The sequence below is a fragment of the Antrostomus carolinensis genome, unplaced genomic scaffold, assembly GCF_000700745.2.
Source record: "Antrostomus carolinensis isolate BGI_N321 unplaced genomic scaffold, ASM70074v2 scaffold5366, whole genome shotgun sequence".
NCBI classification, from domain to species: Eukaryota; Metazoa; Chordata; class Aves; order Caprimulgiformes; family Caprimulgidae; genus Antrostomus; species Antrostomus carolinensis.
Window position 1 is genome coordinate 408 of NW_010322398.1, and position 13,685 is coordinate 14,092.

Sequence of the window (13,685 nt, forward strand, 5' to 3'; positions counted from 1 at the left end):
GAAAAAATTTGCAATTTTACCCACAGAGGCATAATGTAATTATTCTCCATGTCTATTTGGAAAATATAGTTTCTTCTCTGAATATGGCAAGAAAGTGGTCAATTAGATACATCTATGGTTTTGGATCCACTACAGGAATGCTCCTCTGTTAGCAAAAAAAAAAGGACATTAGAGTTCTTTTGGCATAGGCCAGTTTACTGTTCTGGTCACTACTGAACTGCATCATGCAAATCTCTGACCAAACAAAGATTTCAATTTTTTTTTTTCTTTTTTTTTGACTGAAAGGGGATCTCCAACATCTCATTTTAATTCCTTTTTCAGTCGTTCATATCTTTTTAGAGGTTTTGTGAACAATGAAAAGCTGTTGTTTTGGAAAATTCAGAAAATAAAAGCAGCATGATCTCATTTGTGTTTTTTCCATGGGTGTTGATAAGTGTGAAATTTCAGAACATCGCTTTAAAGTTTAATATGAGTGTTACTATAGATACTAACCTTCTTATGCTTCCAAATGTCTGTGCATGGCCTAAAAATCTTCCAAAATCTATATGGAACATGTGTCCAGCATTTGTCAGCATTATGTTGTCACTGTGTCGATCGCAGACTCCCAAAATGAAGGTAACGACACACCAGCCAGCACAGGAATAAAAAAAATTCCTTATTGCCTAGTTAATAAAACAAAAGTAGTTACTGGAAATCTGCAGAGATGTATTTGTTTGTGATGCTAACAAGAAACCAAAAATTGTAGTTCTACAAGTGCTATGCATGTCGCTAAAATTTTAGCAGACAGGTGTTTGTAGGAATGATACTCAAGCGAGTAATATACAAATGTCAAAGTTCTAATGCAAGAACAGTTTTACACATGAGGTTTTCATCTTACGTTTTATGGATACTTGGAATTCTATGGAAAACTTCTAAGGTGAAATGTACCTAAGAAAAGCAAGCTTCTTGGCAGGAAGCTGGCATTTTCTGTTCAATAGCTTGCATGTATATTATAAAAACAAGTGTTTGGAAGTTAGTTGGAAATCCACAAATATAACCATTTTCTTTGTAAAGGAGGGTTATTTTACATGCCACGTACTGTTCTATACCTACATGGGTCTTTTTTCTCCAGAACTCAATTGCCTTTCTCAAAACCTAATTAATCACGTCTCACAATGTTCCAGCTCAAAGAATTAAACCCCATTTTACAGAAATGGACTGAAGTAAAGAAAGGCTAAATTGTTTTCTGCTCATAGCATCTGTGAATCTGAATAGACTATCAGATCAAACCTAGTGTCATGCAGACAGACCCAAGAGAGTGATTAAGCCACAAACCAGTCCAGCAGTCATGTTGAATATAATCTACTCCTTTTTTACATGGTGGAGATATGTACTTTCACGGTTAGTCTGCTTCGCTTAAGTGGACTGGCTCATTCACACCGATCTCATGAATCTCTGTACAATATTGTATCGTGGCATTGCTCTTTCCCAAAAATGTGCCTATGACAGATGTAGGAACATGTACAAGCTAACGATCTGCTCATCAGATGCTGATAGGTGGATTCCAAGTTTTTTGCTAATTTCAGTGTGAAGTATTTAACAACTGCGAATTTTCCTAGTAGAAGAATCTACCCAACCTCTTTCACAACACACAAATTCAGTGTCCTCTCTCAGGGGAAAGTTATTCCTGATTCAAATGGTGATCACTCTTCTACCCCAAAGCATAAGGAATAGCTTTTGTCATTTTTTAAATCTTGCCTACTACAGTTTTAAGAATTGAAAATGCCATTCTTATTCAGAAGTCTTAATCTCACATGAATCCCAATCACAATGGGATTCCTTTATATAGAAACTCAAACAATCCTAATCTGTGATTGTTATGTCTTTGGACAAAACCTTCGTTAGACAAGGTAAATCATTATTTAGGCATTAAGAATTTCCCAGTAGATGCAGTGTGTCACCTGCAGTGGCTGATAAGGATGACAGCACTGTGGAAGACTTAGGCCACAGCACAAGAGCTGGCTGAATTTTATGTCTGACTGTACTACTTACCCACTTCGATGACCTTGGATAAAACACCTAAGCTTTCTGTGATTTTGTTCATCCAACTGTAAAATGAGGATATTAAAGCTTATTCTGCATGAGTTTTTTGGAGTACCTTAGAAATAGTATTGTATGAGTAAAACATTATTAAGGAGTAAAAGAGAAAGGTTCATTCACCAGCAAGTGCAAGGTGAATGTAGAGTAGTAATTTTATGCATGCCCTCTGCAATCAGATGTGACTGTATTTTATGTTTAAAGAATTGAAAGAAAATGGAGATAAATTGGTTTTAGAATATCCCACATTAATGGTACTTTTTACAAACAGCAGCAGCAAGGAATCAGGTTTTCAATCAATAACTAATAGTATTTCACTTTTCAATTGAAATGTTGGCTGCACTTCTAGCATAGCACTGTAAAACATATGAACTTGTAAAAAAAATAAAAATATTCCATACAGACTGTTCCTGTTTAATTGAATAGATTATATAGTAGGAATTCAAGTGCTCTTACTGAAAATGTGGATGAACAAATGCCTATGGAATAATTATAAAATTACCAAAGTTTATCAAACATATTTATGCTATATATCTACTAATAAACTGTTCTAAAAGCACTTCCTTTTAGTGTGGTAAACACTCAAAGCTCCTCTTGAAATTTAAAATTTTGGCTATTAATCTACAGTGGGCGTAGAGTAGGGTTCTAAATATTGTCGCAGCAACACCAATGTTAGAAGGGTTTTCATGGGCCTCAGACAACAAAGAATGAATAGAAAGAGTTCTTTGGGAAACCTCTGCTTCTATAAATAAAATTTCAAATTTTTTCTGGCTCATGCATAATGTCTAGTTTCATAAAATCAGATGCTTTCCATGGGACCCCACAATGTGATATGAAAAGCATGATCTTATGTATCATATGCCGAGGTAGTTTTGATAAAACAGCTTTCTAAAACTGGGAGTACTGAAATTGTAATTTCCAAATACGGAAAATCCAACAAGACTTTGCATGTTTTACATAAAATAATTTAGAGAGCTGATCTAAAAAATAAATGTTTTTGAGTTCAAGAAATATTTTCTACTTCAGCTTCTCTTCACTCTACTACTAAATTTCAAAACATCTCTATGACACATCTTTATAGAAAATGAATTACAATGAACCTGACCCAGAACAATATCTCCTTAGAAAGAGAGTGGCATTTCAGTCAGTTCCCTGCGTTCTATGCACGTGACTTATTTGCCTTGTGTCTGAGTCATTTGTTTTCGCTTCTTACTGACACTTGGTTTCTTTTTTCCCCATGGTAAAACATGAAATGTATAGTAAGTTTCATTATGATATTACCTCTTGGTAACTTGATTCCAGAGGATGGTGATGATGGAACCATTTTTTAATTGTGTTTTCTTTCAATGGTCCTATCAGACCAGACTTCCTGTGGATCTTCGCTAACGTGGTAGCATCTGGCACCATCTGTACCAACCCTAAGCAGATAGGAAAGAGTTCACATGAAAAACCTTCAACTTTAAAAAGATATGAAGACCACCACTGCATATTGCCTATTGTTGCATCATTCCATGCAGAAAAAGTACATGTTTAAAAGCTTATAAAATAATGAATGTGATAGAAAATATAAATCAGGATATTTTTTCCTCTTTCTCTTTGGACACAAAGGACACTTAGTAAAGTGTCAGTCCTGCAAACGAGAAATAAAAACACCAATAACAATATTGTGGAAATAACTGCCTCCAAGTATCAACAAGGCCTACAATTTAACAAGATTCAAAGTGTGTAGAATACATACACAAACAACAAAAATTATAAAAATAGAATCAGATATTTGCTATGAAATAGAAAGTTATATCATATGTGTTTACTGTCAAGAATGTTACACAATTTTTTCTGCAGTATGTGATGCTGACCACACGTGGGAGAAAGGACACTAGATAACGTAGAAATTGGTCTGATCCAAGATGACATAAACTGTGACTCTGAAATGCAGAGAGAAGCCAAGCATTTTGCAATGCTTCACTTGAATCCTCTGCCTCTGCTGCATGCACTTAATTCCTTTTTTGGAACCTAGACCTGGCTTGCCAGCCTTCTAGCCCTGTCCCTGTGTGTGGTCCCCTGGCACATCATCCCACAGCTCTGCATTACAGGAAGGGCTTCCTCCAACAACCAACCAACAGTTGGTGACAGGCTCCTCTACTATATCATGCCTGGAAAGTGGCATCCTACCAGTGCTTTATCCGTTTTTCACATTTTTATAAAAAGTGATTTCTATTTTCCCATGACTATGAAATTATTGTCTCCTATCTCTTATGGAGCAGGTCATTAGCCTAAGACTTGGAAGAATAGGTGCACAAGGCTACTTTAGCACGTCCTGTATGACCACAGGCATGTCACTTGGTCCTTTTTTCCTTAATTATTAACTGTAAATCAATTATATTAACACTTCTGTAGCTCACAAGGAAAGACATTGTCAGGAAAATATCTCAGACACCCAGGTTTTCTCCTGCTATGGTGCTGAAAGGATGAGACTGTCAGGCAGAGAAGATTATTTGCAGATGATGCCTGTATCTTTCTTGGCAAAAATCAAATTAAGTGTTAGTACGTAAGAGAGACGGTAATATTATGTGCAGAAATGGTATTCTTGAATTCTTTGCCTTTGAAGCAGAAGCCTTCAAGCTTTGACTCCCACCTCTACAAAGAAAGGAGGAATCTTTTTCAGGTCACCTTAACCATGCTCCATGTGTGCGAACTCATCTATACTCTCTCCTAGCTCCTTCAGATCATTCATCCTCTCTCATTTCCTCTCTGTGGCTCAGAAACCAATGAATTTTTTTTTTTTTTTTGGTAGTTTTTTGTACAACAGGTAATCTGGATACATCAGTCTTCTATTTGTGCAAGGATTATTTTCAGGAAAAGATTTGGAGAGTCAGTAAAAAGTAGTAAGCTTATTGCTGTCAGTAAATTTCTTTAGCAAGCAATTGGTATCCCTGCTACAGCTCTGCTATAACAACCATAAAAGAGAGAAATAAAGATTGCAGATGAGTCAGGCCTGCCCTAAGCAGCATAAATCGCAAGAGTAATATTTCAAAATCAATACTGTGAAGCTGTCATCACTTGTCTACAGGTACTTTCTGTAGCCACATGCATCCAAGTTCATTTAAGCATCTATGCAGCATCACACCTGACTAAAACTCTAGTAGTTATGGCCAGAGCCCTCTTTTTGATGTGTGAAGTTACTTTTAAGAATCTGGTGCAAGCTGATAGTGTTGAAGGCCTTTGGAGAATTCTAGCTTAAGTTGCTACAAAATTCAATGAGTTTGGTTGTACTTCTTCTGGAGTGGCACAATGAATAAATAAAATGAACATTCAAGAGTAGGCAAGGATACAATTTAGGGTCTGAGTATCAGAAATTCTGAGGATTTTTTTTTCAAGGGGAAAGTTAAATGAGACATTCATGAAAATAAAAATTAAAGGAAGGATTTTTGTATACTGCTGTTTACATGAGATATGAATAATGTAATACAGGTAACTTTCATAATGTAAAACTGACCTTGGCTTTTTCCTGTAGATAAACACCTGTAAACGATCATTTGCATATCCAGTCCCTCTTGGAGCCAAATGCTGTCCATCACTCGAATAATTTGCAGAACCAGCATATCTTGACGTAGATCATCGCCTATCTGTGAAAATTGCACAAGAAATCCAGGTTTCTCCTTCAATACTGATTTAATCCTATTTAATTTGGATTTTTTCCCTCACCAAAATAGCTACGTTCATTTTACAGTAAATCCCTCTTGTTTTTCTTCAAAATTGTTACTTATCTTTCTGCGTGGGAAGAGGGCAGTGTAAATGGCACACATAGGCAGAAACAGTTTTGGCAGCCACTGAGATGGTAACAAATGCTCCCTGACTAACTGCAGCCTTTCTGCTTATTATTTCTATGTAATTATTAGAGTTTGAAAATTTAATCCGGAGGTAGAATCCTAATTTAGTTACATTTTAAAATCTACCTAATGCTAGATCCCTTTTCACAAATGACAGCACTTGTCTAATGTTAAGCTTCACAGCTCGGTATTTGAAACAGGCTGAAGGGGAACTTTATAATGAATTTGTATTTTATCCATGACATGATTCATATTCTGTTTCAAACAGTGACGCAGTGTTGACTGCTCTCCCCATGGAGTTGGTCGAACAATAATCTTTATGAAATGGGGCTTTAATTGTAGCCACAAGAGGTAATGAAGAGATTACCTTAAACCATGGCTGAGTAAATGGCCTGTGAAAACAAAAGCCCTGCTTTTTTTGTTTCCTCCTGCCCACTCCATCTAAAATACACGTGACTTTTACTGGTATTTGTAAGTGCTTTATTCTTTTATTATGTTCTTTTTATACAGGCATCTACAGACATTTAGTGCCATTAAATGGAGAACTTAAGGAGACAAACTGAAAAAAAAAAATAAAAATCCAAATCTATTTTCTTTCATTTAAAGGTAATCTGGACCTCAATTAATTTTTCTTAGTACCTAAACCTGAGAAAAATCTTATGTTCTCCACTTCCCTTCCCTCCTTCCTTCACATATACATTCAGTAAACAATTTAGTATAATATCAGTGCATATAATTTTATGTACATTTTATCCATCATGAATAAACAATGGAACTACAGTACAAATAAAGGATACTTTCACATAAAGGTTTGCTGACAGGAGAAGGTGATGTCAGCTCTAATACTTCTATACCAACTGGACAACTGATTGTTTGTTGAACATTATTGGGCAGGGAAAATACTGTCTAGGTATAACTAGCACAAATGTTCAAATGCCCCATGATCAGTTATTCACTCAAGTAAGTAGGAACCTGTCTACTTAACATTGATTCTCAGATTAACTAGTGTAAGAATCAACTTTCTAAATGTTCAGAAAAACTTAACATTGACAGCCTCCCCCTAACATGCCTGGAAAGCACACTTCTATTCCTGAGAATCACAGCTGCTCTAAAGGTCAGTTTAATTAAAGGCAGCCTAGATTTTTTCTTTTTTTTTTTTTAATTTTATTTTTATCCATTTTTAGGCTTCCAGTTTGGAACACGATACTGCAAAAGATCTAGGACTAATGTCTTTGGCAATAGTGACCATTCTGTACCCATCAATCATTTTATGAACTTCAGTGTAATCTAAAAACACTATCCACTGTTATGGAAGACTTTTGTTCTTTTGAAAGTAACTTTAGATTGCATGTATTGTCTTTTGCAGATGCACACACCACTGTCCTGAACTCTCAAGCTTTGAAGGTGACAGCTGGAAAATAAGTCAAAGTTTATTTTCAGAGTCAGTTCCTCCAGGTAACTCCAATAGGATAGAGCTCGTCTGCTGTCCCCTCCATCTCCCTCTTCCTCAGCCCACTCCCCCATGCTGGCTGATAGGGGTAGAATTAGTAGAACAGTCTCTGACACTCCAGTATTTTGATTTGTTAAAGACATATGGACAAGGCTACCGGATTCAGTCATTAAGAACTCCCTCTGCCCTGAGACTTGGCCTCTGACTCCAGTGCGATAAATAAACTAGGTTTAAAATACAAACTTCACATTTTAGTCTGGTTGTCTCCACTAAGAAAAAAAAAAATTCCAAGAAGTTGTTTGATTCTCTACTGATCAAAAAGTTGATAGTTCAATACATTGCCTCAGCATACTACATTAAAAGTTCTAGTTCAAAAATAATTGGGAAAAATGAACAGCAGAGCCAAATCAAACATTCCCAGGCTCAAGGTTTAAAACATAAATTAGGTGAACTTCAAATCAACATTTGCCATACAAAAGAAATTGAGGATTAAAGGAAGAACATACCTTAAAAATAACATTGATGTTTCCACTTGGAACATTTGCACTGATGAAGGAGATTTTTAATGGAAAAGCATTGGACGTAAAATATGAACATGACTTCAGGGAAAAAAAGATGAGAGAGAAGAACAACAATGTCAGGTATAGAAAACATTGAGCTAATGCAACACCTCCAAAAAAAGTACCATCTTTAAATACTGCTCAGTAGCACTTATAACAAAAATAAATAATTCTGGATATTATTGACTATTTAATTGGGTGAGGAAAATGAGAAACTCTTTTTCTCAGACAATTTGTTTCACTCAATAATAAGATTATATGAATGGATAATGTTTTCTGTACTAACTGGTTTTCATTTTCACCCAGGCTTATTAATGATAAACTTTGGCTGGGACTCAGTGGACAAAGTACATAAGACTGATCTAATGAGAATCTGTAAAGCACCGAAAAGCCTTTGGTCTTATTATTTTCTCAAAAAAATATTTCCCAATCATACAATCTTTATGGAACTAGAGAACCTGATAATTTCTTGGTGACCTCACTAACACTGAGGATAGAGGAAATTCTGAAAATCACAATCCATTTTATGAGGAATTTATCTCAATTAAACATAAACTCTGACTTCTCATGCCCTACAGCTCCTTCCACCTGAAGACCTCAAAAGGGCTTCAAAAAGCATTAATGAGCCAAGCACTGCAAATCCTGTGTGAGTTAGAGGGGTATTATTATCATCATTAAAAAAAGGGGATTGAGAGGGGCACCAAAAAACAACCAAAGACAATAATAAATTAATGGCCTGGTTTCTAGAAATAATGAGCACCCCACAGCAGCTACTGCTGTCCTTACTGAGTGGAGTCCAACAGAGGCTAATTTGAACAAAACCACTATTAGACACAGCTTTCTCTTGCTTTTCATCTAAACATCTCAAAGCACAGCACAAGGATGCAAATATTGTCTTAGCCAGCCACCTCATACCTCTGCGACAGGCAATAGCTATTATTGATGATGAAATTGGGAGACCCTATGCAATTTTGGCAATTGAAAAGTCTTAATAAGTGCTTAAAAGGTTACTGTGAGATAATGCATTACGGATAGAGCTGGAAGCAGTGCTTGCTACTAGTAAAATCAATAGATGACACCAAAATGAATTAAATTTAGGTAATTATAAGCACTTAAAAATTCTAATTTGCATTATTATACTGACATATAGTTCAATCAAGAAGCTGCATATATTTATAGCTAGATAACGTCCTATACAAAATGATAGAAGAAAAATATGAAAAAACCCTCTCTCTTCAGATACTTATATTTAAACATTTCGTATCTGTCCAGCCAAGCTGGTGCAGTATAAATAGCATAACTCTATGGTGAGATACCTTCCCATTTGTCACTATTTCCAAAAAGCCTGAAAGCAGTGAGAAGCAGCAGGCTTCAAATTCTTCTGACTTATATCATACGCAAATGGTCAAAGCCTGCGGGGTGCTGGAAGACCTCTATTCTCAGAGAGATCAAGGCTGAATAGCAATTACTTAGAGAATCACAGGTCAAAGGCAATTGAAAGGATCAACACCTCTCAGAATCAGGTCCACTGTGGATAATGAGCCAGAGAACAAAAATAGAGCACAAATTGCTGTAATTAGGTAGCTAGAACTGCTAATACACATATGCCTCTGCAGGTTTGTTTGCTCTTGCTGCTGGATATCTTTTCCTATTCCAGAGCAGGAACAGCTAATTCCTGGTATGATATTGTTTACAAAAACATTTCTAAACAATCAATAACTGAGGCTTAGTACTGTGGTCAAAATAAAGCCAAATAACCCTAAAGAGCACTGATGATTCCTTTATTTTTAAGTCATTTTTTAATAGGATTCATAGACACAGATAAATTACTCTGAATATTTAATATTTTAGCAATTCTTGGTCACATGCCTAATCTCACCTCAGGAAAAAGAGAGGTAGCTCTAGACCTTTAGCTGCTCCCATCTGTGACAGGGAAGAGTCTTAGATGAAAAAAACCTGCCACCAAGAGCTACTTGGGCAGGATGGTCACCAGGTCTCAGTTTAAGGGGAGCCAGGTGCCCTTGCCAATCCCAGCACCATGGCAAGGCAGCTGAGCTGGGAGCAGGCTGCTCAGAATTTGAAATCTCTGCTGCTGCGCAAGGTGAGACACACATGCAACACCCATCCCGCCGGTCCCCTTCACCTCTGCCTCCAACAAAAGCCCCCAAGTTTTGAGGGAATTAGGCTGGATGTCAATTTACCAGATGTTTTATGCTTAATACCAGTAAGATTATTTCCCAGTCAACACAGCCATTCATTTCCTCTTCCCCCTTATACTAAAAAATAAAATATATATATATTTTAAATTAAATAAAATAAAAATATAGCGGCCTTCCAATACCTGAAGGGGGCCTACAAGAAAGCTGGGTAAGGACTTTTCATAAGGACACCTAATAACAAAACAAGGGGAAATGGGTTTAAACTGAAAGAGGGGAGGTTTAGATTAGATATTAGGAAGAAGTTCTTCACTGTGAGGGTGGTCAGACACTGGAACAGGTTGCCCAAGGAAGTTGTAGATGCCCCCTCCCTGGAAGTGTTCAAGGCCAGGCTGGATGAGGCTTTGAGCAACCTGGTCTAGTGGAAGGTGTCCTTGCTGATGGCAGGGGGATTGGAACTAGATGGTCTTTAAGGTCCCTTCCAATCCAAACCATTCTATGATTCTATGAAAAATAAAATTAAATAAAGTGTAATCCATTGCATAAGCTAGACTTACATCTGCCTCTATGCCTTGGACAACAAGCGCGGGATTCAGGGGAAGCCGACAAACCTTTACCTCCTGGAAGAACCGTTGAAGTTTGTTGAGTTCCACCTTTAACACCTCCTGCAACAAGTGAATCATTATGGCAACATGAAAGAACATAACAGCAGCTTTTAAGCCGTTTACTGTCTTTCTACAGATTTTAAACAAGCAGTATAATTTCTGGAGTTAGTAGTGCCCATGTAACCTTATAACAGCTAATGAGGTCACACTGAGGTCCAGTTATTAAAAATCAGAACTGTGATTTTACTCCACATTCCCGCTATTACAGCCTAGATGCACTACCAGTTCATGCTGTCATGTAGGTTCAGATTCAATACCCTTCATTAGGGGCTGATTAGACTTGCATATGCTCTGCTTCATCTCCTGTCTTTTTCCCTTGCTGGACAACTTGTTGCCTCAACACTCTGATCTCCCTCACCTAACTGTAGGTGTGTTAACTGCAAGGTTCAGGAGTTTCTTTCCCAGTATCACAGTAACGGCAACCTTGAGATTAATCTCTAAAATCTGAATTATGCATCAGTACTGTACAATGCATCACTACTATTTCTTTTTCTTTACATGGATTTTTCTCTTTGCAAATATTTTTGTCTTTTTACTTCCACATTTGCTTGGCTGTTCTTGGTAGCAACACAGAGTGTTCTGAAAAATCCTTTGAAAAAATGTATGAATCCTTAACAAGAAGAATTCATGATAACTTTCATGATAACCAGCACTTGCAGGTACATTTTTATTTGGCTTTCCAGTCTGTCTTGCTGAGATCTCTGCAATAAACAGTTTTACACATCAGGTGAGTAACAACAGCTGTCTTGGAAAATTAACAGTTTTGAATTGGAAATGTACCTACACAATATAAAAGCTGCACTCGCTGGAGAAGACAACTGCAAGCCTTCCACTGTCAGGAATGCATCTCTGCAAATATATGTACAGTACTAACTGCTGAATCCCATATTTGAGATAATAAGTACAGTCCACTCTGGTTGGCTTTGCTAAGAAACGAGGATGTTGAGCCTGACAAGGACAAATCTTAGCAAAGTTTTCAAGAAACACTGTAGATCTACAGGAGTCAAATACTGTGGGATGATGGGATGAATCTTGCATTCCTTTCAGTAAAATATTAATCAGCTTTGTTGCCATTATTTCTGACCACCCTCAAGTCTGGTTGAGAAACCACTGATGAAGGAATTTAAATGGTTTAGAAGATCTGCTGATCTAAAGAGTAACACTGATGAGAGTGGTCCCATTAAATACATGTGTTATACTTGTTTTCAGAGTGGCACAAAATTGTGCAAATTTTAGTGTATCTTGGGTTTATTTATGTAAAGGGTACGTAACCTTAGAAAAATAAAATTACCTGAAGAATGTTAGATGAAAAATGAGGTATTTTTTAACAAACCTTTCTTTTTGGGTCACTGGCAGCTTTTACTTTTTCGGCAATGTCTTCCAGAATTCTGATAAGTTTCTCCTCTTTAGAAAACTCATTGTTTAGGGATTTTCCAGCACAGAACTGGAGAGCAGCCAATAGTTTCTGATACCAGATTTTGAAATGAACTTCATTCTGTGCGTTCTTCAACAGCCTGAAGGAAGGAGGAGGAAAAAAAAAATCTGTGTATCTAAAATTTATTTTTATTTTATATCACCTCTAGCAGGAACAATAAATGCACTCCAGACTAATTTGTACTTGGTGACTTTGGGCAGCAGAGAATGAAAAAAACCATTGTTTATTTGTTGGCAGTACTCAAGTCCCATTTGATAACTAATGAGATTCCAAGTGCCTTGAATCAATAGGAATCTGCCATTTCTTATTGTTATACATAGCTCAGTGCCTATTACTTCTTACTTCTGCAAGAAAAGTTTACAAAGTGAAAATAAGTTGTATTTTTTTCAAGTCCAGTCTTAAATATATATCCCTAAAACTATTTCTTTTTTTTCCTCCTGCCAGTACACTTACACAATCAAGCACATCCTTCAGCTAGGAGGTGCATTTTAGTCTCAGACGTATCATCAGTTCCAGAAACTGTCATTATTTTAATCTGAGGAGATATTTCTGAAATTGGCTGTACTGCTAAAAAGAGCAAAATGAGTCCACTTTATTCCTTTCTTTACTAATAGATGTTGGTCTAAAACTCAGCTCTTCATTCTACTGAATTCTGTAAAAGCTTTGGAACTGAAGTCATTATCAACATAAAATTTGAGGGTTTTGGGGGGTTTTTTTGTTTGGTTTTTTTTCATGTTTACCATGCAGTCCTCTCTAATTACACATTCATTTGGGCGAGGAAAGCTGTGGAGTTTAGGGGTTTTTTTAGTTAACTGAATTGATTACGGGGAAATTCTTTAAATGTTTACCATGCAGTCCTTTCTAATTACACATTCATTTGGGCCAGGAAAGCTGTGGAGTTTAGGGTTTTTTTTAGTTAATTGAATTGATTACGGGGAAATTCTTTAAAAACTTTCCCTATGTGGGCCAGAGGTTTCGTACACATTTGAGTTATTTTTGTAAGTGTAGATGGAATCACCAGCTTTATATTTCTGCTAAAATCCCACACATCACTTGGGATTTCCCTTTTTCTGAAGGACTGATGAACTGCTCTTTGCTTTTGTTCAAACTTTCCTCTCCACAACTTCATCCTTAGGAACATCTCAAACCTTAAAGTCCTTATAAATGTCAGAATCTTAATGCAGTTTCCCTTACCTGATGAGGTTACTCAAGCCTAAAAAATAATGCTAGTTGTCATAGGACAGAAATCAGAGATGATGTTGACTTTCAAGGCACATCTCACATCATATGTTACAACAAAAACAAGAACAAGATATATATCAAGCACTGATATTTAAAGGTAAAAAAATAATTCCTCTAGACACTTCAACTCCTTCAAATCATGTATAAGGCATTAAAATATTACTACCATAGCACATGCATCTTCTGGTGATGGGGGATTCTTGTTATTTTTTATAAGGCAATGATCCTTCTAGGTCCTCTTTTCCTATGCAATTCAATGCAGAACAATATC

At 36.5% G+C, this 13,685-nt stretch overlaps 1 protein-coding gene across 1 annotated transcript in view; it reads right to left on the bottom strand.

The window, feature by feature from the left end:
- Positions 1-492: 492 nt before the first annotated feature.
- LOC104526684 (phosphatidylinositol 4-phosphate 3-kinase C2 domain-containing subunit gamma) overlaps positions 493-13,685 on the bottom strand; it is a gene marked incomplete at both ends in the record, with an annotated part of 96,493 nt that continues 83,300 nt past the window's right edge. Inside the window, 6 exon segments of the mRNA XM_010170218.1 lie at positions 493-662; positions 3,358-3,494; positions 5,573-5,702; positions 7,863-7,955; positions 10,630-10,737; positions 12,071-12,251. Coding sequence (XP_010168520.1) covers positions 493-662; positions 3,358-3,494; positions 5,573-5,702; positions 7,863-7,955; positions 10,630-10,737; positions 12,071-12,251 — 819 coding nt within the window.